This window comes from Schistocerca cancellata, chromosome 6 (genome assembly GCF_023864275.1).
Source record: "Schistocerca cancellata isolate TAMUIC-IGC-003103 chromosome 6, iqSchCanc2.1, whole genome shotgun sequence".
In the NCBI taxonomy this organism is placed as follows: domain Eukaryota; kingdom Metazoa; phylum Arthropoda; class Insecta; order Orthoptera; family Acrididae; genus Schistocerca; species Schistocerca cancellata.
The window spans coordinates 485,110,387-485,135,753 of record NC_064631.1 but is presented as its reverse complement, the minus strand read 5'-3'; the positions used below and the strand labels follow the sequence as shown (position 1 = coordinate 485,135,753).

At 38.3% G+C, this 25,367-nt stretch overlaps 2 protein-coding genes across 3 annotated transcripts in view; one reads left to right on the top strand and one right to left on the bottom strand.

Moving 5' to 3' along the window:
• Window positions 1–12,743, top strand: part of LOC126088607 (uncharacterized protein C18orf19 homolog A) — a 51,728-nt gene extending 38,985 nt beyond the window's left edge. The window contains exons 4-5 of one of the 2 annotated variants that reach the window (XM_049906824.1): window positions 5,318–5,470; window positions 12,507–12,743. In XM_049906824.1, the coding sequence (XP_049762781.1) occupies window positions 5,318–5,470; window positions 12,507–12,568 (215 nt within the window). In that variant the 3' untranslated portion in view covers window positions 12,569–12,743. Of the gene's footprint in view, window positions 1–5,317; window positions 5,492–12,506 lie in introns of both variants that reach the window. The other variant, XM_049906823.1, reaches the window with a different exon arrangement.
• LOC126088606 (LIM domain-containing protein jub) overlaps window positions 5,852–25,367 on the bottom strand; it is a 200,796-nt gene continuing 181,280 nt past the window's right edge. The window contains exons 8-9 of the mRNA XM_049906822.1: window positions 7,409–7,525; window positions 5,852–7,323 (exon numbers count right to left, since the gene is read on the bottom strand). Coding sequence (XP_049762779.1) covers window positions 7,291–7,323; window positions 7,409–7,525 — 150 coding nt within the window. The 3' untranslated portion in view covers window positions 5,852–7,290. The remainder of the gene's footprint in view (window positions 7,324–7,408; window positions 7,526–25,367) is intronic.

The following is a 25,367-nucleotide window of genomic DNA, read 5'->3' as shown; positions in this document are numbered from 1 at the left end:
TGAATAGTTAAAAACTGCAACAATTGAATTTTTAACCAATAATTGACTCTGGGTACAACTTAGTACAAGAGCTCAGAACTGCATGCTCAGTGAACAAGACTCAAAACAAAGGAACTGGATGATGCAATAAATGTAGTGGCCATAAAACAGTGTTCTCAGACGTGGTTTGTTGATATGGAAATCCACTGTAGCCAACTCCAGCAATTTAGTGGTGACATTGTAGTCATGAATTAGCAACTTCAATATTTCTTTTACAATAATATTTTTTTCACACTTACCGTAATTTATTTCTACAAACCGATTCTTTTTGTGTGACATAACGGAATATTTACAACAATTTTGTAAATTTTTCAAAGGTATACCATAAAAAAATTATAATATCCATGCATGGATTTTATTTAAAAGAAATTATTTACATTTTTTTCTGAGATGTAGATGATGGATATTCACTACAAGAAGCATGACTATAAAAGTATAAACTTTCCTCTTTAACTAAAAAAATTTCAAGCTTCCACTGCAAAAACTGTACGAACTCTTGCATTTTTAAACTGTAAAGGAGCTCGTCTATGAAAGCCTGAATTTCTTATCTATACAGAAGAAAGTAATTGACTTGCAACATTTACATTTTGGAAATGTGAATATATCTAGGTAAACTTCCACTACCCAAAATTTCAAGGATTTGCGTGACAATGGGTGTCATTTCCTAAAATTTCTGGATGATCTGACGTGGAATGACCCAAATTTAATAACTAGGCACTCAAATCACAAAGCAAACTTAATAAATTCGTTTTTCCTAGCAAAGAATATGAATAAAATCTATCAACAGAAGCAAAGCACTGTCATTAACTTTGCAATACACAAAATAGTCATTAAATATGAGTATGCTGCCATCACAACGAATAGCTGCTCGAAACCACCATTTCATGAGCACAGGTTGGTGGGTAAATTCAGTGCTAGTTTTGTATTTGTAAAAATAAGATTGTTGTGCTTAACTCTGGAGACCAAGCCTTGAGCATAGATTGGGCTGCAACTTTATGTTAAAAAGACCGCACCTGAGTGTAGATTGTGCTGTGATTTTCTTGATGCACAAGTCACCTATCACCCAAAAACTGGATTCATTTCATATGAGAACAGAGTATGGATGTCTTGTGACCTGCCCCTTGAGTGGTGCTGCCTTCTGTTGTCAATTTCTACAATTATTTCAAAAGAAACATTAGTGAATGTAATAGCTGCTGTCGTGAATGGCTGAGCCAATATGACCATGTTGACATAATTTCGTGCATGTACTCATTAGATTTTGCAGTTTGCTGTAATTCTGCTACAAATACATCTTGTGTGTTGAGTGAATGAGAAATTTTGGAAGCTCAAGAGGAAAAAGTTTCTCAGTAACTCATCTCACACTTTTTTTTACTTCCTGTTGCCATTATTTTAAAATTTGTGATCTATCAAAGAAATAAAATAAATATGAGAAGTAAATCTTGAAATTTGGCCATTTTTAGAGTGTATTATTCTTGAAGATACATCAGTGACACATGTGCCAGTAATGCTTTAAAAAAGGCATAAGTGACTGGTTAACTAGACCCAGGATTCTTCTGCTCTGCCAGTCTCCAAAGCGTTAATTGTGCCAGTGATGTATACTACTGAAAATATATCTGTCATTGAGTTGGGAAAAAAAAGGTAAAACTAACACCACCATCTATTGGTTCTTTGACCATTCTACAAAACTAACAGTGCTGTCTATTTGTTCTTTGTTATACTATGACATGATGATTAAACATCCGAACTACTAAGCGGAGCAGACAGTTTTACATTACAATATTCTTTTCTTTCTTTCATTTTTTTCCATGTTAAGATTTTGAGGAAATAAAGCCTTTATGTTGCCCCAAGCGATGCTCAAGATACCTCTGAAAACCACCTGGAAATTCATCTAGTAGTTTTGGAGATTAGTGTGTTCAGACAGTTGCACAAACACATTAGTTTTACAGTTTTATTATTAGAATAGATTTTGAATTTTCTGGAAGAGATTTAGAATCGGCCCCAGTTTCTACATTGGAGTGAAGCATACTGAGAGAGAGGCTAAGGCTGTGTCCGTACTTCAATACAGTAGTTTCATATAGTGGTGCATTCTCAGTGAAATTTGTATCTTTCTTCCCCAAACAGTTTACTGTACCCACAAAGCTTATGTATTCACTCTTCCATATTTTGTCCAGGTGCAAAGAAGTGAAAAAATTATCTGTAGTCACATTCCTTTCATTTCTAAGGAATAAGCTTCATTACAATATATTTAGACTGGCTGATGTTCATTCTTTTCCGAGTAGGAAAATACATTGAACAGATATTTTCTGCTAACTCAAATTTGATACTAAATTTATGTGACTTACTAACCCTCTGTTGTGTAATCCTGTGTCGAGTTATACAGTTGTGAAGTGTTGTCCCATATTGTAAAGCAGGGAATATTTTCAGTAAAACTTTTAAATAATAAATAAAATTAATTTTTGTTGCCAAAGGAAACTGTCTCTCTTCAGTCTTGTGGACCATTGTTCACTGGTATCTAAATGTAAGTAATTTCATAATGTTTCATAATATATGTCTTGACATTGTATTATGAGAGAACTATGGTTCCCAGTTTTCTGAACAAAAGGTATCAATTTCAATTGCCTTGGCACAAGGAAGGACACAAGCATACAAAATTGCAGTGAGTGCATGTAGCTCAGAAATAAAAATCCAAGTTAACTTTGGGCTTCCGTTTCCCTGCACAGTATTTTATGGTTTAATATTATCAAACAATGGAAAATCCAGGATGGAATGTAACAATAGTATGAGAAGGAATGTTGTTTTAATATTATGTCATTTACAGAGAGCTGCCCAGAACACACACCATTAAAATTCAACGTTTCAGTGGTGTTTGTTCAATAGTCTGGTGTAAAACACTTTCTTTTACAGTATTCTAACTGCATTCACAATTTGATTCAATATCTCTCATCCTGCGCCATCAAAAAATGGTGAAAGTAACTGACACTTACTTTTCCTCCCTGTCTTTACCATCTGTTCTTGAATGACAAGTTAGTTCTGATGCAGTAGTTTGTCTTGCTGCTGTAATGGCTATTGGTTTAACTTCTCTGGACACATCACTACTAGTTTCTACCTGTCATTCAGTTTCGCTACCATTGGATTTGTGCTCTGAAACTTACTACAGATTCCTGTGACCATGGGAGTCTGTATTGGATTGTTTGTTATGTTAATGCATGTTTCTGTGTACCACACATTAGTTGGCTACAGGTGAGTGGTTGTTTATTCTTTATTTTATGTATTGTTCTAGGAAGAATTTCAAAACAGTCAATTTAAACGATTCCACAGTTCTAGTGTTAACTCAGTCTCAGAGGTAAGTACAGTATCTGGTCTGAGCAGACATGGATTCTAAACCATTCTTCAAATTACTGTGAGTTGGATTATCAAACAGATGGAGTGTATGTTGACAACTGTTAAGACACACATACTCTTGATGATGGCAATGAAATCCGTTGTTGAAAGCTTAGAATTTTTATTTAAAAAATATCACAAAAATTTTAGAGTTGTGTTAAAACAAAATTCTGTTTTTCCATATACTTGCTTCAGCTATGTACACTTAAGAGCCAAAACATGACATTGACCACCTGTTGAATAGTACATTGGACCACCTCTGGAATGCCCGCAATACAGCAGCCTTTCCGCATGGCATGAATTCGATAAATCTTTGGTAGGTTTCCAGAGCTATGTGGCACTACATGTCTCTGCACAGGTCATACAATTCTTGTAAATTATGGTCCTGTCTTATGTGATGTATCATGTTCATGTCAGGCAAATTTGGTGGCCAAGGCATCAACATGAATTCAGTATTATGCTCCTTGAACTACTGTAACACAGTTCTCGCCATGTATCATGGACAGTTATCCATCACCGTCAGGGAAGACTTCAAGCATGAAAGTGTGTTCGTGGCCCATAGTAATGTTCACATTGTCCAAAGCTGTCATGGTGCCTTCGATTACTGCCATAGGTTCCAAGCGATTGACCTTATAGCACAATTCTGCTGCCACCGACATGTGCTCATGAAATGGTGGTTTCGAGCAGCTATTCGGTGTGATGGCAGCATACTCAGGCACGACTATCAACCTGGGGTGCAACAAGAAACATGCTTCATCTGACCAGGAGACATGTTACCATTGATACATGGCGAAATCTCAGTGATTCTGTGTTCACTGCAATTGTAATTGATGATGTTGTTGGGTCAACATGGAACACATCTTCTGCAGAGTTCCATTTCCAACAATCTGCACTGAATGATGATGTGCTCCGAAACATTTGTACCTATACCAGCATTGTTATCAGACTGCTGCTTATCTTGCCTTACAGAGTGGATGAGCCCCCAACCTGCACATTGTCACTTGTCACCTTCCCACAGTTTCACTGTCTTGCAATTTCAATTTACTACCACTTACATCTGTAACTCTGAAATGTTTCATGATGGACTGCTTGACTGATGTAGCCTTCATATAGCAGTGGTTTTGCGTATTGTAGGTGGAGTGACATAACCTTGGAGAATTCACATGCACGTTGTCCCTGCGCTGCCTTCACTATTTCATGTTAATACCAACTACTTCTGGTTCATTCAGCTTAACAGGCTATCAAGTAATGAAGGTGGGACCTTGGTAAAATTCACTAATCAAGAACAAAGGTAGTAAGTAGTGCTGTGTAACAATTTTAATATCATTGATATGAAACTTGGTAGAAATACTTAAGATAAGAAACAATATTATTGGTCACCAAATCCTTTCATTATGGTATTTGTAACAGAAGGCAGTTGTGTATCTTTGCCATACACAGCCAACAGATTTACAAAGCTCCTTAGAATTTCCTGACTACCACTTGTTGGATAGACTTTGGCAAAAAATTTCTATCCTATTATTAGTTCAACTGATTACGTTGCAGCTTTAAAGCTCTCTGAAATATGAAGTGTCATGTTTTATTATTCTAACTGACTTGGAAGGATTTCTGTTAATTATAATTTAGAACCCCAAAATGTTTAGGAACTCCTTGTAATTTTCATTACACTTCATAAAAGGATGAAGCAGTTAACTAGAAAAACTTATTTCAAGGTATTAGGTTCAATTCTTAGTTCTGAAATTTGGCCAGGTCAGCAAAACATGACTCAAGGTAAAATATAACATTAAATTGAGATAGAAAACGTTACTTCCTTAGTGAACTTACAATTTTAATGTCAGAGGTGCAAACTAGATTGAATGCATTGTTTTCATAATACAGACTTGTTTCACTTTTTCAGGTGGAACTACTGTGTCCATAAATTATCTTACAAAATGGGGTCTCATAAAGCCAATTCCTCCAAAGGAAAAGTTGAAAGAGATGTATGAAGAGGGAAAAGAAAATCTAAAAGAGAGGAGAGACCAACTTAAGGAAAAAGGAGAAGCTTTTATGCGTGAGTTCAGGGATCGAAGTAGTAAGAAATAAGCTGATTGACTGAAATCTTGTAGATAATACCTGTAAATTTGTACGGTGTTTAAATAAATTCACTTTATTTTCAAGTAATTTATATTTTATACAAAAAATATAAAGCCATTTCCATCTTGTACACATATGAACCATTTATGCATCTGTGTATCATGGAATGAACAGATAACTTAAAGCTCTTCCCTTCGAGATTGACACATAAATGGTCTGCTTAATTGCCTTACATTGTTTAAAGTTGTGTGTCACAACCAAATACATATATTTTCTAATTCAGAAACATAGAACCTGCTTATGCATATCACAGAAAGGACATTATGTGCTATGTAAAAGTTATTTATTCTACAGCATGTTTATATACTGAGTCTAGTGTTTTCAATAATTGTACAGACATAGGCAGTTTTTTTTTTTTCTTTAAACAGACCAACAATTTCTTTAAAACTTCATGGTAGAACATACTCCGTAGCTGCGTTAAGCAAAAAATTTAATCAGCCTTACTTGCTATAGCAGACTACAGTGAATTAGATTCTACATGTGTTTATTACAGTAAAAGTAAACATTCCTTTTATCATTCCTTACACAACAATATGAAAATCTTATCTATTATGGGGTACAGGGCAGTCTTTTTAATTTGTAAATGCCAAAATTTTTTGCTGTACTGATTGTATTTAAATTTGCCAGACCATTAATGGCCTTCATAAAATAAAGTTGGGTTCAATAGGTGTAACATGAAAGAATGGTCTTAACAGTATGTGGTACTACTTCCTGAAGTGTGAAAGAGAAATTTTCCAAACCAATATTGATGTAGAAATCAAGGCTGGTAGTGCTCCTGCAAACTTTAGAATATTCATACCAGACACAATAAGGAACAGCAGTATGAAAGAAAATGTGTATTGCCAATATGAAGCAACACAGCAATTGCTCGGTTGAAACAAGTAAATTCTGAAGGCTATAACTAGAGCATCTGCAGTGAGAATTGTATCCCATGCTGAAACAGTTTTTCCATTGATTAAAGAGAAAAGTGGAAACTACAAATGTCCAAGTAATGTAATCTAATACCTCTGTCACTTCTTCAAAACTGTATCCTGCAAAATCAAGTGATGATGCAGCCTCAGCTGGTGTAGGTTATATCACATGTGTCTTTATCGTGCTGTTGGCAGCTGCTTCCCACAGATCTGCCTGTTGCTCAACTAATTGTAAGATCCCTGACAAATCCGTTTATTTACATGATGGTCTAAAAAACCTATCCACATGTATTGTAGATAACTGGATAAGGAATGTTACATAAATGACTATAATCATAGGGCCTTTTATGCATCAGTATGGGCTATCTGAATGTCCTAAGATAAGTAATGATTATAGGTACATCTGTAATGGTAGTTTAATGCATAATTTATTGTAGTCTGAAAGAGTGAGCTGTAGGTCACCCAATGGTATGACTTACTGGAGGAACTTCACTAATCCCCCCTTGTGCAATACAATTTCTGACACTAGGAGACACACACACACACACACACACACACACGCACACACATGCATGCACAAGTTACATAATTTTAAAAAAAGTGGTACAAAATTCATTTTTAGAGCACTCTAGACTCAGGTTCTGTCCAAGTTTTACACTAAAAATATTTTAACAGAATATTTTCACAAAAAGTGTAACACTTATACTTAAGCCACGTAGCTATCGTACAATGAAATATCTGGGCAGCTGTGCTTTTCTTCTGCATCAGACTGAAGGAAATTGGATGTAAAATCAACATTCCATAAAATGGGTACACAGTGTGTACTTTAACCCAGATACTGATAACTTGCTGGAACTCCCTGTAATAGAAGCAAATAATGTGAAAGCCTCACATGAAAGTTGGAGATATGAATACAAAATTGTCAATCTGAATTGCTGCACAACCTGAAGTTGCCTCGGTTGGTGACTTAAGCGCTGAATATGACACGACTTGCACATCAAGTGACCATCCAGTGGGTAACAACGTTTATCTGGCTCATCTGTAAGCTGCATACCACAATCCTGAAAGAGTAAAAACATGTTTTAAGGCCAAGTGTTTTGGGAAACGATTTATTACAGCTTTCTATACTAATGGTATCAGCATTAAACCTTTTGCCATATTTTAGTCTACCAAAGCAAACACAGAACAAAATGCAAACAGATGGTGGTAACTAATGTGTACAAATTTATGTGCTGCGCTAAAATTGCAAAAAGAACTGATCATTTTGTCAATTGAAGAATCATCTACATACTTTATTACTCAGCAAATTAAATCACAACCTAGGGTCAGAAAGCAATAATTCCAGTAAAATATGTGTGCGTACAATATCCCTTGTACAAGAGGAACAAGATGCCTTTGCCATAAGTAATGGAACCTCACTTCATTACTTTCACACTACTGATGTAAACAACACAATTAAACACACATTGTGGACAAAAATTAATCATGTAAACTTGTTGCAACACTGTCAGAAAAATATCCTATGGGAAGGGGTCTTCAACATTCTAATAACTAATCGGTCTGTCCTCTTTGAGTAAGTTTTCTTACATTTGAAACCTCTCAATATGCTGAGAACTGCTCTGTTTTAATTTTGCTGCAATTATTTCACAAGATTAAAAACATATATAAATGAAATGTGGCTGAAACTGTCCACTTACATGAACTGTATTTCTTCTTAACTTCTATAATGAATCCAAAGTAACACAGTTCCATGTTTTTGCTTCCGACTGACATAATTTACTTGAGCACAGGTGCATTAAACAAAATGCACTGTGGCTGACAAATCTATCATTGAAGATAGAGTCCTTAGCACAACTGGTAAGTATATTTTTGATCAAAATGACGTTGAAAACAGTACTTGTATACACAGCTGCCAATGTTTCCACGAGAAATGTTCTGAATAAAACAACATTTTTATCTTTAGAAACAGTGGTGCCTGCAATAATATATTGTACAGGGAGCCTCTGTCAGCAGTTTGAATCAACTGCTTAATTGTACAGCTTCACTCTCTCCAATGTTGTATATTAGAAGAAAAAATTCTGTTATAAGTGGAGGCATGGAGTCTCCCAAGCTAACAATGCAGTAAACAGTTGCGCTTGGCAGTATGATGTATATACAGGGCTACTACAAATGATTCATTGATTTTCAAAGTTTTGTATTTTACAAAGTCCTACATATACAAATATGACTGATGCAAGAACACAACAAACTCACCGAGTTTGCATTGAGCCCACCAGTTGGCATACTAATGCAGTGCCTTGACAAAATGGCGACAACGCAACTTACATCTATCTGAAAAGGTCAACTGCCACAATGTGGGGCACTGATAAACCTCATGAAATTGTGATGCACAAATTAGATTCACTGAAGGTTAATGTTTCCTGTACAATGTCACAGATGAAGCTGTATGGGTCATTTTTCTACTGTGAGATGACTGATGGATGTTGCAGTTGTAGCTGTTTCCACAAATTTCATCTTCCACCAAGATGGGACACCCTCTCATTGGAACACTGATGTTCATTGTCACCTAAACCAAGAACTTCTACTTTGCTGGATTGGGCATAGTGGTGGAGATGATGTAGCTCTTACCTTCACTCCTATCACATCACCTGACCTACCACCTTGTGACTTTTTCCTTTGGAGTACCCCCACTACCAAGAACAATGGAGCAGCTCAGAGAACGCATCAATGCTGCTGCAATAACCAATTCTGTTTATTTGTTGACACTACCATTATTTTATGAACCAATCATAAAAGGTTTCAGCCACATTGGCCATCTTCAGATGCTATCAAAATAATATATTAAGATCTTAAAGCAAGTAAAAAGGTTTGAACTACATCTGCTTGAGAGAGAGGTACATTTCTATCTAAGAGTAGCATTCACTGAACAAGTTTCCATACATTGTCCAACTGACAATATTATGAAAAATTCAGTTAATTATACAGGATGTGCCAGGAGGAATGGTCAGTATTCGTGGATATGACAGGAACGATCATTTGAGGGGGAAAAAAAGTCTAGTAAACATGGGCTCCAAAATCATTCCCTACAAGATATGAGTACTTGTTCAGTAGAAGAGATGTGTTTCACAGTAGCAAAGGTGAACAAATGCTTTTAAAGTCTGCAGTTTGTAGCCCATGTTTACTACACAATATTTCCTTGTTTCTATGTTTACATTTGATTGGAAAACCATGCAGCGGGAAGAGGAGTGCCAGCAAGTCGTAGCAGTAAGCTGCCCTAGTCCATTGTGTCGCTTCCAAGTTTATGGGCAGCGATGTAGGCATCTAGCAGCCAGAATTAAAGTGGCATAAGTCTTTGGAAACTTGCACCATAAAGATTGTTCCTTTGTTTCTTTTATTTTATCTAAAAGAACTTACTCTGTTTTAAATATAGCTTTACTGACTAAAGGACATGTATTCTATTTTTATGTTTTACATAAACTGACTGAAATATTGTAATAATTGCATATTTCATGGTTAGCAAATGTTAGGATTGTTTTACAGATGATGCACCCATTTAGTGCCAAATTTATGGAAAGAGAGATACACTTGGTTATATCTACACAATTCCCTGAATTTTTCATAATATAGTCAGTTTGACAACTCACAAACACTTTTTCTGTAAATGCCACTCTTAGGTATGATCAACATGCATTTTAGACTCACGAGCAGACATAGTTCAAACCATTTTACTTCTTTAAGGTCTTAATATAAGCTTTTTGTTTATATATATTTTTGGTAGCATCTGAAGATGGCCATTGTGGCTTAAACTGGTTATAATTGTCGACCCAATCACTTTCTTTATGAAACAAATAAACAAAAATTATGAAAAGTCAGTCATAGTAAGAGTCTCCATCAACAAAATATCCCCCCCCCCCCCCTGTTGCTACAACAGGAACTTCACTACTGCTAGGACGTGTTGTGTAACAAGAGGGGCACTTGTAGGACTCTTGTAGAGCGGAAAATGCAAACTTCATGAATTTGTGGGTCTATTCATGCATCAATCATATTTGTTCATGTAATACTTTGGAAAATATAGAGCTATTAAAATGAATATATATAGCAACCTTATATACACTGAAGTGCCAAAGAAACTGATATAGGCATGTGTATTCAAATACAAAGAGATGTAAACAGATAGAATATGGTACTGCAGTTGGCAACAAGTGTCTGGTGCAGTTGTTAGGTCGGTAACTGCTGCTACAATGGCAGCTTATCAAGATTGAACTTGGTGTTACAGTCGGCGCACGAGCCATTGGATACAACATCTCCAAGATAGCGATGAAGTGGGCATTTTGCCGTATGGCCATTTCACAAGTGTACTGTGAATGTCAGGAATCCAGTAAAACATCAAGTCTGGGGGCCAGAGAAAGATCCTGCAAGAAGGAGACCAATAACGACTGAAGAGAATCATTCAACATGACAGAAGTGCAACCCTTCCTCAAATTCAGTTCTGGACCATCAACAAGTGTCATGTGCGAACCATTCAATGAAACATCATTGATACGGGCTTTCGGGGCCGAAGGCCCACTCGTGTACCCTTGATAACTGCACGACACAAAGCTTTACACGTCGTTGCTGGACCCGTCAAACCGACATTGGACTGTTGACGATTGGAAACATGTTGCCTGGTAGAAAGAGACTCATTTCAAATTGTATCAAGCAGATGGACATGTATGGGTATGGAGACATTATGAGTCCATGGACCCTGTATGTCAGCAGGGGGCTGTTCAAGCTGGTGGAGCCGCTATAATGGTGTGGGGCATTGGCAGTTGGAGTGATATGGGACCACTGATACGTCTAGATATGACTGATGGGTGACATGCACGTAAGGTTCCTGTCTCATCATCTGCATCCATTCACATCCATTTCGCATTCTGATGGCCTTGTGCAATTCCATCAGGACACTGCAACACCCCACATGTCCAGAATTGTTACAGAGTGGTTGCACGAACACTCTTCTGACTTTAAACACTTCTGCTGACCAGGAAACTCCCCACACGTGAACATTACTGAGCACATCTGAGATGCCTTGCAACATGCTGTTCAGAAGAGATCTCCACCCCCTTGTACTCTTACAGATTTATAAATAGCCCTGCAGGATTTATGGTGTTAATCACTTCCAGCAGTACCTCAAACATTAGTCAAGTCCATGCTACATCGTGTTGCGGCACTTCTGCGTGCTTGTGGGGGCCCTCAACAATATTAGGTAGGTGTACCAGTTTCTTTGGCTCTTCAGTGTGTTTATGAAATCTGAGGCATGAAGATACTTAGAAGCAAAAAATATAATTAAGTATGGTATAAGTAGTTCTGTATTATGTAAAAAAAACTATGGGCATACACAAAGGTTAATTATGGTTATTGTTTTCAAGCAAAGGAATAAAATCGACTATTTATATAACTAAGTTTGATCTGTTGCTAACCTCCTTTGCCGTTTGCTAATCTGGAATCCTATTATAGTAGTTAGCTCTTGCCCATAAGTACCTCCCTTTGTGTTATATATTGTCTGTCAAGTCTATGTAAAATAGCACATTTACAAGAGCACAATAATACTTCTCAAGTGTGAACACAAAAATAAATTGGTTCCATGCAACAAAAATTAATTTCATCATGCATAACAGTATAAACATCATCATTATCATACTCTGAAGCAGTGAAATGAACTGCTGGTAGCACCATGCTAATATATTTAGACAACATATAATGACTAAAGTGTTAACAGGATGATCTGACATTCTCTGCAATGTTGTTATTAATTTGGATTATATAAACTTACTTTAATTTGATCATGAGAAGTACTCAGAATGCTTGTGAAAATACACATTTCAACAAAGAAAGAACGACCATCATCATATCAACTTTATTGTTCTGGTAACTAGATCACTTCCTCAGACTTCTGAATCTTTCTTTTGAACTGTCTAAATGTACTCCACTGTATTTGGAGCAACAGCTGGAAAATGTAAAAACTTTAAACAAACTGTATATATTCTCTTTCTTTTGTTACAGATTTCCAACAACATAATTCTAGATCACTGCATCTCAAAGAAATCTACAAAGCTGAAAAGTAAAAGAAACCCAGAAAATTACAAATAGAGGAAATAAAGTGACTTCTAGAACAAGTATTATCACTTCGGCAACACAATCTAAGGGGGAAAATTGCAAAATGTAGTGCCTACTGTAATAGCATTTCACAACTAAAATCCAATGCTGTAACTGAAAAAATAAAGCAATTTACATACCAAATTTGTGTGTTTAATTACAGATGCAACTATTTCAACTGAAATAAGTCTGTTGATAGCACTCTCTTAAGAAAGCCTACATACAACAAAAGCTCAGACAACTATTGAGACAGCTTTCATTACTGAACTAAAAACTTCACAATGGTCTCTGCTGAGCATACAAAGTTGACTTCAGTTTCACAGCAAAGGTACTATGGAGTTCTAAAGAAGTCTTAACTAAAGAAATTGTTCTGATTGTCCTGTAGAGACATTTTGTTTTGTTCTGATACAGTTAACATACAAATACTTCCCTTCCCATGATACAATTAGAACAAATTACTAAGGCACAACAACAACAAGAATAGGTCTGATGACTGAAGCAAGAATGCCACACACTAGTCCGGAGCAATCAAGTAGGTCAACTGCTGTTGCTCACACTGTCTAGAGCTCAAAATGGCATAGATTACAGTGCCACAAAAATTCTGGCACAAAGACCTAGGTTGTCAGGAAGAAGGGGAAGTGCAACTCCCAGGGTGATTCAAAATCCATTGTAGTGCCAAAACAAAATGGAAGGATCTGATGAAACAATAGTCAGCATTAAAAATTATGAAATCACAACAAAAGATAATGATATATATAATGCGGAAGGAAGGAAAACTAGGTTTAACATCTTGCTGATAACAAGGTTGTTAGTGACGGAGCTTAACCTCGGACTGGGAGAGAAAATTGGCTGTGGCCATACCCGTGTCCTTTCAAAGGAATCATCCTGACATTTATCTAAAGTGATTTTGAGAAATCACAGAAAACTCAATCTGGATGACTGGCCAGTGTTCTCCCAAATACAAGTCCAGTGTCCTGCCGTTGCACCACCATCTTTGGTGACTGCAAAGATTCCATTGCTACTAGCTTCAAAATAATTCAGTATGTCAGGGAGAACCTGATGGTGACAAGTTATATATTCAAAATAGTGTGCCAAGAACACATCATGCATCATCGGTGCTGACAAACAATGGTTTCATTTAATACAAGAGAGAACATAAAGAGGCTGAATTTAATATTGGGTTACACACTGTTTTTAATAATTACCAGGGTCAGAATTTTTAGGTGCACAACTTTTTTCTTAAGATAAATTAAAGCTCTTTCGGAAGATACCACAGTGTCAAATTTTGCCTCTACTTTCCCCGTTTTTGGGAACTTTATCTCTTTCTTCCTCCAACCATGTCTATTATCACCTTCCTCCCCATTTTCTTTTACTGTAGCTTTCCAGTAATTATCCTGGGTGCGTTTTATTATGTGCAAGAGAAGTGACTTGCATGTTTAATTCAAATTATGTACTGTGTCGAATCAATATAAAATATTTAACTGTCAATGAATGTCTCCTCAGCTTGCAGTTAACATGAGAAAGTAAGCCTCTCTCCTTCAGTAAACATAAGGCTAAAAGCATCCCTGCAACAATGGAAAATAATTGTGTGTACAACATTTCCTCTTTCTTTCACTTTCTACTGTAAGCAGCCTACAACAATGTAAATGACAATGAGATTATTTAATTCTATCAGACTAATTTCACCTATTGAGTGTATTTAATTCTATCCTATTAATTTCAGTTTGTTACTAAATGATATATTACTCAATTGTACCATGCTGAAGGTGCCCCTTGCCCAATTTTTTGTTCTGGCTCAGGAATTCAAACACGATTCCTTATAAAATGATGGATCTTTTATGCAATGTACTATATGTGATCCAGAAATTTTGTCAACATCAGTGAGATCACATCAAACAGCAAAATTTCCAGCTTAGCATCAAAAGAACAAGACTCTTCAAACAAATCACAGAACTTCTATTATGAAATGAATTTGAACAGTGTTCTTCAATAAGCCAAAGTTTAAAGGAATTCAACGTTGATTTGTGTGCAGCTCTTACCCAAGCAGGAATTGCACTCAATAATGTGAACCATCCAGCCTTCAAGGAATTTCGGCAAAAATACACAAGAATATCAATGTCTGATGACAGCACTTTAAGAAAAAAACAAGATGGAGCCTGTGTACCAAGAAAGCATACAAAGAATCTCAAGTGTCTGACTGTGATTTGAGAATCACTCCAGTCGAAACCGTAGATTTGATATAACAATATGTTTTGAACATTTTAGCTTTCCCTTAGTAGGGGAGAAAACTAGGCCCATGCGTTGCAGAAATCCAATCCCAGTACGGAAATGCAGTCAATCATGAAATTGTGCCAAAACTGTGGGCTAGTGGTGTCTAGTTTGAGAAAGATCCTGTGGTAGTTACGGACCAAGCTTTTCTTCACTAAACTGGAGCATGTAACATGCTTCGTCCATGCACTTCACAGGATTTGTGAATCCATAAGGAATTAATATGACTTCACAAATCATTTCATCTCTGCCATGAAGGAAAGTCTACTGAAAGCTACAAGCTGTGTTGTTGTCTACAGTGATATCATTGGCCTGTCTCTTCCTAATTTCCCGGTTATTGCTTTTTGGGGACCTTGGATGGGGTGTGCTGCTATATTGTGTGAGAATTCTGAGAAGATAACAGAGTATGCATTTTTTTTTGGCCCAGCCAATGCAGGTGCAATTTCCAAGGCACAGAAATTTCTGCTACCAGAGAAAAAGAGATAGTTTGCAGATAGAACTATGTTGTGTCCATAGTTACAAGTACCTGACTGCAGTTATTAAACTATTAGAAGCACCAGTTCTTTAAAAGGAAGAATATGTGATTTTTAATTTCCCTGAAGGAACAGTTAGATGGTTTTGCCAAAGACAAACTTTGAGCCTAGTATTCAGAAGAGCATAGGTATTGAGGAATTTGCCACATCTGTAGAGCTGCCATTTCAAGTGAATACAAAGTTTTCCCCCATTGGTTTCTGCGGACGTCAAAAGAAGCTTTAGCATTGACAAAGACATTCTATCTTCTAATAGTAGATGACTTATTTTTAAAAATGTAGAGATGCTTAATGTCATTAAGTACAACAGCTTCATGATTCTCTCTCCCCCCCCCCCCCCCCATCTCTCTCTCTCTCTCTCTCTCTCTCTCTCTCTCTCTCTCTCTCTCTCTCTCTCTGAACTGATGTACTTCTTTGTAGCTCAAGAAACTGGAAGAAGAGAAAGAATTAGTTGAATAAATAAGCATCTTTTTGTCCCTTTTTTACCTTGTTTCATCAACTTTTCCCTTCCTTTCTTTCATCTGAAATTTGCATCTGAACATCCTAACCCTGGTGATTATATATCAAACAAACATAAAAATTATCCAGATCAGCTGGGAGATAGCTGTTAAATAAAAAAGTGTCATTGAATCACTGTTAACAATCATGTCTTTGAAAATACTTTTATTTTGAAGTTTTGAAAAGGAATTAATCATTAATATTTGGTCATGAAAGAGCACAACTTGATTTCTCTTGTGTTCAACTAGTAACAATGTGTCACTTTTACAGTAGGAAGGTCGCAGTCGTAGTTTGTTTAATATATCCAGAAGTACAGTTGTGGATGTTATAAGAATATCTGTGGAAGATGATTATATAGAATCTGTCCCCTCCAAAAATGGTAGCCACAGATGATAAACAAAAGAAAAATATTACACTTAATCCTTGAATAAACACATCTGCAACTGCAATCCAGCTGTTGTGGTTAGCAAGTAAGTAAACTAGCCGAATAGAGGCAGTTATCAACTTTTCTGCTCAACAGCCAATATTGACATTGATGGGAGGCACCTCGGCCCACATATATAACGATTTTATTGTTAAATGGTAACCTACATAAATTATCCTCCCCCCACCCCTCCCCCCCATGAACCATGGACCTTGCCATTGGTGGGGAGGCTTGCGTACCTCAACTATACAGATAGCCGTACCGTAGGTGGAACCACAACGGAGGGGTATCTGTTGAGAGGCCAGACAAACGTGTGGTTCCTGAAGAGGGGCAGCAGCCTTTTCAATAGTTGCAGGGGCAACAGTCTGAATGATTGACTGATCTGGCCTTGTAACACTAATCAAAATGGCCTTGCTGTTCTGGTACTGCGAACGGCTGAAAGCAAGGGGAAACTACAGCCGTAATTTTTCCCAAGGGCATGCAGCTTTTACTGTATGATTAAATGATTATGGCGTCCTCTTGGGTAAAATAGTCCTCCATTCGGATCTCCGGGCGGGGACTACTAAAGAGAACGTCGTTATCAGGACGGAGAATACTCGCGTTCTAAGGATCGGAGCGTAGAATGTCAGATCCCTTAATCGGGCAGGTAGGTTCGAAAATTTAAAAAGGGAAATGGATAGGTTAAAGTTAGATATAGTGGGAATTAGTGAAGTTCGGTGGCAGGAGGAACAACACTTTTGGTCAGCTGAATACAGGGTTATAAATACAAAATCAAATAGGGGTAATTCAGGAGTAGGTTTAATAATGAATAAAAAATAGGAGTACGGGTAAGCTACTACAAACTGCATAGTGAATGCATTATTGTGGCCAAGATAGACACGAAGCCCACGTCTACTACAGTAGTACAAGTTTATATGCCAACTAGCTCTGCAGATGACGAAGAAATTGATGAAATGTATGAGGAGATAAAAGAAATTATTCATGTAGTGAAGAGAGATGAAAATTTAATAGTCATGGGTGACTGGAATTCGAGAGTAGGAAAAGGGAGAGAAGGAAACATAGTAGGTGAATATGGATTGGGGCTAAGAAATGAAAGAGGAAGCCGCCTGGTAGAATTTTGCGCAGAGCATAACTTAATCTAACCTAACACTTGGTTCAAGAATCATGAAAGAAGGTGGTATACATGGAAGAACCCTGGAGATACTAAAAGGTATCAGATAGATTATATAATGGTAAAACAGAGATTTAGGAACCAGGTTTTAAATTGTAAAACATTTCCAGGGGCAGATGTGGACTCTGATCACAATCTATTGGTTATGAAATGTAGATTAAAACTGAAGAAACTGCAAAAAGGTGGGAATTTAAGGAGATGGGACCTGGATAAACTGAAAGAACCAGAGGTTGTACAGTGTCCCAGGGAGAGCATAAGGGAACAATTGATAGGAATGGGGGAAAGAAATATAGTAGAACAAGAATGGGTAGCTTTGAGGGATGAAATAGTGAAGGCAGCAGAGGATCAAGTAGGTAAAAAGACGAGGGCTAGTAAAAACCCTTGGGTAACAGAAGAAATATTGAATTAAATGGATGAAAGGAGAAAGTTTAAAAAGGCAGTAAATGAAGCAGGCAAAAAGGAATACAAACGAATCAAAAATGAGATCGACAGGAAGTGCAAAATGGCTAAGCAGGGATGGCTAGAGGACAAATGTAAGGATGTAGAGGCTTATCTCACTAGGGGTAAGATAGATACTGCCTACAGGAAAATTAAAGAGACCTTTGGAGAAAGGAGAACCACTTGCATGAATATCAAGAGCTTTGATGAAAACCCAGTTCTAAGCAAAGACGGGAAAGCAGAAAGGTGGAAGGAGTATATAGAGGGTCTATACAAGGGCGATGTACTTGAGGACAATATTGTGGAAATGGAAGAGGATGTAGATGAAGATGAAATGGGAGATACGATACTCCGTGAAGAGTTTGACAGAGCACTGAAAGACCTGAGTCGAAACAAGGCCCCTGGAGTAGACAACATTCCATTAGAACTACCGACAGCCTTGGGAGAGCCAGTCCTGACAAAACTCTACCATCTGGTGAGCAAGATGTATGAGACAAGCGAAATACCCTCAGACTTCAAGAAGAATATAATAATTCCAATCCCAAAGAAATCAGGTGTTGACAGATGTGAAAATTACCGAACTATACTCCTGGAAATTGAAATAAGAACACCGTGAATTCATTGTCCCAGGAAGGGGAAACTTTATTGACACATTCCTGGGGTCAGATACATCACATGATCACACTGACAGAACCACAGGCACATAGACACAGGCAACAGAGCATGCACAATGACGGCACTAGTACTGTGTATATCCACCTCTCCCATGGAGCCGATCGTAGAGATGCTGGATGTAATCCTGTGGAACGGCTTGCCATGCCATTTCCACCTGGCGCCTCAGTTGGACCAGCGTTCGTGCTGGACGTGCAGACCGCGTGAGACGACGCTTCATCCAGTCCCAAACATGCTCAATGGGGGACAGATCCGGAGATCTTGCTGGCCACGGTAGTTGACTTACACCTTCTAGAGCACGTTGGGTGGCACGGGATACATGCGGACGTGCATTGTCCTGTTGGAACAGCAAGTTCCCTTGCCGGTCTAGGAATGGTAGAACGATGGGTTCGATGACGGTTTGGATGTACCGTGCACTATTCAGTGTCCCCTCGACGATCACCAGTGGTGTACGGCCAGTGTAGGAGATCGCTCCCCACACCATGATGCCGGGTGTTGGCCCTGTGTGCCTCGGTCGTATGCAGTCCTGATTGTGGCGCTCACCTGCACGGCGCCAAACACGCATACGACCATCATTGGCACCAAGGCAGAAGCGACTCTCATCGCTGAAGACGACACGTCTCCATTCGTCCCTCCATTCACGCCTGTCGCGACACCACTGGAGGCGGGCTGCACGATGTTGGGGCGTGAGCGGAAGACGGCCTAACGGTGTGCGGGACCGTAGCCCAGCTTCATGGAGACGGTTGCGAATGGTCCTCGCCGATACCCCAGGAGCAACAGTGTCCCTAATTTGCTGGGAATTGGCGGTGCGGTCCCCTACGGCACTGCGTAGGATCCTACGGTCTTGGCGTGCATCCGTGCGTCGCTGCGGTCCGGTCCCAGGTCGACGGGCACGTGCACCTTCCGCCGACCACTGGCGACAACATCGATGTACTGTGGAGACCTCACGCCCCACGTGTTGAGCAATTCGGCGGTACGTCCACCCGGCCTCCCGCATGCCCACTATACGCCCTCGCTCAAAGTCCGTCAACTGCACATACGGTTCACGTCCACGCTGTCGCGGCATGCTACCAGTGTTAAAGACTGCGATGGAGCTCCGTATGCCACGGCAAACTGGCTGACACTGACGGCGGCGGTGCACAAATGCTGCGCAGCTAGCGCCATTCGACGGCCAACACCGCGGTTCCTGGTGTGTCCGCGGTGCCGTGCGTGTGATCATTGCTTGTACAGCCCTCTCGCAGTGTCCGGAGCAAGTATGGTGGGTCTGACACACCGGTGTCAATGTGTTCTTTTTTCCATTTCCAGGAGTGTATCAGTTTAACAAGTCATAGTTGCAAAATACTAACATGAATTATTTACAGACGAATGGAAAAACTGATAGAAGCCGACCTCGGGGAAGATCAGTTTGGATTCCGTAGAAATGTTGGGACACATGAGACAATACTGACCCAACGACTTATCTTAGAGGAATGATTAAGTAAAGGCAAACCCACGTCTCTAGCATTTGTAAACTTAGAGAAAGCTTTTGACAATATTGATTGGAATACTCTCTTTCAAATTCTGAAGGTGGCAGGGGTAAAATACAGGGAGCGAAAGGCTATTTACAATTTGTACAGAAACCAGATGGCAGTTATAACAGTTGAGAGACATGAAAGGGAAGCAGTGGTTGGGAAAGGAGTGAGACAGGGTTGTAGCCTTTCCCCGATGTTATTCAATCTGCATACTGAGCAAGCAATAAAGGAAACAAAAGAAAAGTTCAGAGTAGGTGTTAAAGTCCATGGAGAAGAAATAAAAACTTTGAGGTTTGCCGATGACATTGTAATTCTGTCAGAGACAGCAAAGGACTTGAAAGAGCAGTTGAACGGCATGGACAGTATCTGGAAAGGAGGATATAAGATGAACATCAACAAAAGCAAAACAAGGATAATGGAATGTAGTCGAATTAAGTCGGGTGATGCTAAGGGAATTACATTAGGAAATGAGACACTGAAAGTAGTAAAGGAGTTTTGCTATTTGGGGAGCAAAATAACTGATGATGGTCGAAGTAGAGAGGATATAAAATGTAGAATGGCAATGGCAAGAAAAGCGTTTCTGAAGAAGAAAAATTTGTTAACATCGAGTATAGATTTAAATGTAAGGAAGTCAGTGCTGAAAGAATTTGTATGGAGTGTAGCCATGTATGGAAGTGAAACGTGGACGATAAATAGTTTAGACAAGAAGAGAATAGAAGCTTTCGAAATGTGGTGCGACAGAAGAATGCTGAAGATTATATGGGTAGATCACATAACTAATGAGGAGGTATTGAATAGGATTGGGGAGAAGAGAAGTTTGTGGCACAACTTGACTAGAAGAAGGGATCAGTTGGTAGGACATGTTCTGAGACATCGAGGGATCACAAATTTAGTATTGGAAGGCAGCGTGGAGGGTAAAAATCGTAGAGGGAGACCAAGAGATGAATACACTAAGCAGATTCAGAAGGATGTAGGCTGCAGTAGGTACTGGGAGATGAATAAGCTTGCAGAGGATAGAGTAGCATGGAGAGCTGCATCAAACCAGTCTCAGGACTGAAGACCACAACAACAACATAAATTATGAGGGGTAGAGAATCCAATAAGTATTGCAACACTTTTTTTCTCAGCCAATTTTGTTGAAAAAATTGTGGATCTGTTGTGGGACACTGTGGAATATTCCTGCTTCAGCCCGGTAAGTTTCATGAAGTTCTGATATGTGGCAGCACTATACGTAACCTCCAAAATGGTGCCTGTAACGGAGGTGCATCCCAAGCAGAGAGCTGTCATCTAGTTTCTTTTGGTGCTAAACCAGAGCATCGCAGATATTCATAGGATCTTGCAGACCTGGCAGTGGACCAAAGCACGAACTAAAGCACAGTGAGTCGTTGGGCGAATCGTCTATCATCATCGCAACAAGTTTGCGGAAAACTGTCCAAATGCCTGTGTGTTCAGTTGCACACAGCTGTGACTCTTGCAAAGTTGGAACATGCAGACACACTCATTTGAGGTGATCAACGGATCACAATCAAACATGACGCTGCACAACTCTACTTCTTTGTTGGTATTACTGACAAACTCATCCACCAGCTGGGTACTCAAAGTGTGCTCGCTGGGTTCCTTGCTGCCTAACAGAAGACCATAATGAGCAAAGAGAAACCATCTGTGCAGAACTGCTTGTGCTTTATGAGGCTAATCATGACAATTTTGTGTCAAACATCATCACAGGCGATTTAACTTGGGTTCATCACTTCAAACTGGTAACTAAACACCAATCCAGAGGGTGGCACCACACCACATCTCCTACAAAGAAAAAGTTCAAAGCCATACCCTCCACCGGTGAAGTCATGGCAACAGCCCTAACAACTTCGGTGTGTTCGTCGTCACAAAAGTGAAAATCGAACTTCTCCTTCTCCATGACAAAGAAAGCCTCACATAAGTCTGCACACCCGAGAGTAACTCACAATACTTCATTGGACTGTTCTTCTTCATCCACCCTACAGCCCAGATTCTCATGCCTTCCAACCTCCATTTGTTTGGCCCATTGAAGGATGCACTCTGCAGGAATCATTATGTGGATAATGGGAAGGTTATTACGCAGCAAGGCGGCTCTGACATTGACCAGCAGAGTTGTACTATGTGAGCATACAGGCTCTCCCAGTAAGGTAGCCTAAGGCAGTCACACTGAACAGAGATTATGTTGAAAAATAGGATTTTTTTACCCAAAAGAGTGGGGAATAATATGGTGTATTGGAATCCTAAATAAAACCAACCTGCTTCCAGAAAAAAAAGAAAAAAGTGTTGCATTACTCATTGAGCCCCCAATAGAGTTGCTACAGCAAGGACCCAATAAGTTGGCTCCAACCCCTTGATTGTTAAATGTCTGCACTATTTGGAACATTTCACGCTGATGTGGACTGTTTCAGATTGCTGTCAACCTCAGCAACCTAACAGCTGTGTAACTATAGTTGTACAGTTCAAGACTGTTTGTTTTACTGTGTGTGCAAATTACTTTAATTATTATTATTATTATTTCTCAGACGTTATGTCTGGTTAAAAATGGAAACACGGACCTTGGTCAAGCGTGACTTCCTTTTAACTGTACGGTATATGTTACATTGCATTTAGGAACTTTCGGGTAATTGAACATGTATCAGTAATTACATACAAGTTTGGATCTAGCTGTATTGCTTTGATGCACTGGTGGATATTGTGTGGTATGACTCCTGTAGTTGATAGTATAATCGGTATAATGTCAACTTTATCCTGATGCCACATGTCCTTGACTTCCTCAGCCAGTTGGATGTATTTTTCAATTTTTTCTCCTGTTTTCTTCTGTATATTTGTTGTATTGGGTATGGATATTTCGATTAGTTGTGTTAATTTCTTCTTTTTATTGGTGAGTATGACGTCAGGTTTGTTATGTGGTGGTGTTTTATCTGTTCCAGTATAATTTGTTCCAGTATAATTTGTATTCATCATTCTCCAGTACATTTTGTGGTGCATACTTGTATGTGGGAACGCGTTGTTTTATTAGTTTATGTTGTATGGCAAGTTGTTGACGTATTATTTTTGCTACATTGTCATGTCTTCGGGGGTATTCTGTATTTGCTAGTATTGTACATCTGCTTGTGATGTGATCTACTGTTTGTATTTGTTGTTTGCAAAGTCTGCATTTATCTGTTGTGATATTGGGATCTTTAATAATATGCTTGCTGTAATATCTGGTGTTTATTGTTTGATCCTGTATTGCAATCATGAATCCTTCCATCTCACTGTATATATTGCCTTTTCTTAGCCATGTGTTGGATGCGTCTTGATCGATGTGTGGCTGTGTTAAATGATACGGGTGCTTGCCATGTAGTGTTTTCTTTTTTCAATTTACTTTCTTCGTATCAGTTGATGTTATGTGATCTAAAGGGTTGTAGAAGTGGTTATGAAATTGCAATGATGTAGCCGATGTATTTATATGAGTGATTGCTTTGTGTATTTTGCTAGTTTCTGCTCGTTTTATAAAGAATTTTCTTAAATTGTCTACCTGTCCATAATGTAGGTTTTTTATGTCGATAAATCCCCTTCCTCCTTCCTTTCTGCTTAATGTGAATCTTTCTGTTGCTAAATGTATGTGATGTATTCTATATTTGTGGCATTGTGATCGTGTAAGTGTATTGAGTGCTTCTAGGTCTGTGTTACTCCATTTCACTACTCCAAATGAGTAGGTCAATATTGATATAGCATAAGTATTTATAGTTTTGTCTTGTTTCTTGCTGTCAGTTCTGTTTTCAGTATTTTTGTTAGTCTTTGTCTATATTTTTCTTTTAGTTCTTCTTTAATATTTGTATTATCTATTCCTATTTTTTGTCTGTATCCTAGATATTTATAAGCATCTGTTTTTTCCATCGCTTCTATGCAGTCGCTGTGGTTATCTAATATGTAATCTTCTTGTTTAGTGTGTTTTCCCTTGACTATGCTATTTTTCTTACATTTGTCTGTCCCAAAAGCCATATTTATATCACTGCTGAATACTTCTGTTATCTTTAGTAATTGGTTGAGTTGCTGATTTGTTGCTGCCAGTAGTTTTATATCATCCATGTATAGCGAATGTGTGATTTTGTGTTGGTATGTTCCAGTAATATTGTATCCACAATTTGTATTATTTAGGATGTTGGATAGTGGGTTCAGAGCAAGGCAGAACCAGAAAGGACTTAGTGAGTCTCCTTGGTATATTCCACGCTTAATCTGTATTGGCTGTGATGTGATATTATTTGAATTTGTTTGGATATTAAGTGTGGTTTTCCAATTTTTCATTACTATGTTTAAGAACTGTATCAATTTAGGATCTACTTTGTATATTTCCAATATTTGTAGTAACCATGAGTGGGGTACACTATCAAAAGCTTTTTGGTAATCAATGTATGCGTAGTGTAGTGACCTTTGTTTAGTTTTAGCTTGATATGTCACCTATGCATCTATTATCAGTTGCTCTTTACATCCTCATGCTCCTTTGCAACAGCCTTTTTATTCTTCATTTATAATTTTGTTCTGTGTTGTGTTATTAATTTCTGTGTAATGATTGAAGTTAATATTTTGTATATTGTTGGTAGGCATGTTATGGGGCAATATTTTGCTGGGTTTGCTGTGTCTGCTTGATCTTTAGGTTTCAGATAAGTTATTCCATGTGTAAGTGTATCAGGGAATGTGTATGGGTCTGCAATGTAACTGTTAAATAATTTAGTTAGATTATTATTATTATTATTATTATTATTATTATTATTCTCGTGTCAGAAACATACATGTAGTCTGAGTATTAAGAAAACAGTCTTAATCAAATTTTTATATTTATTTTTTAGGAGACTCCTGCCACACCTTGGTAGACGCCACCAGCAGTTGCCCTGAAGATGGCCCCTACGATGGGCTGAAACTGGTCGGCACTAAATAATAAAAAATGCGATTAAGGCTGTTTTCTTAATACTAAGTTAATTTATATTAATCACTGTTAATCCATAACCATGTCGTCCAAATATTTAATACATATAGTCTTTGACCAAAATTTGGCCAACCTCTGCAATACAGGAGGCTTAATGCAGTCAACAAAGAAGCATATTCTCAACAGTCTGGACTTCTCCACAATCACTTTTAATATTGTTTTCTGTACTGTAGCCCCATCTTGCCCGATTAAAACTTGACCTACCCACTCCTCATCTCAGCCTATTCAATGATTTTCAGATCATCCATCCTCGTCATTTCCTGGAGGCAGAG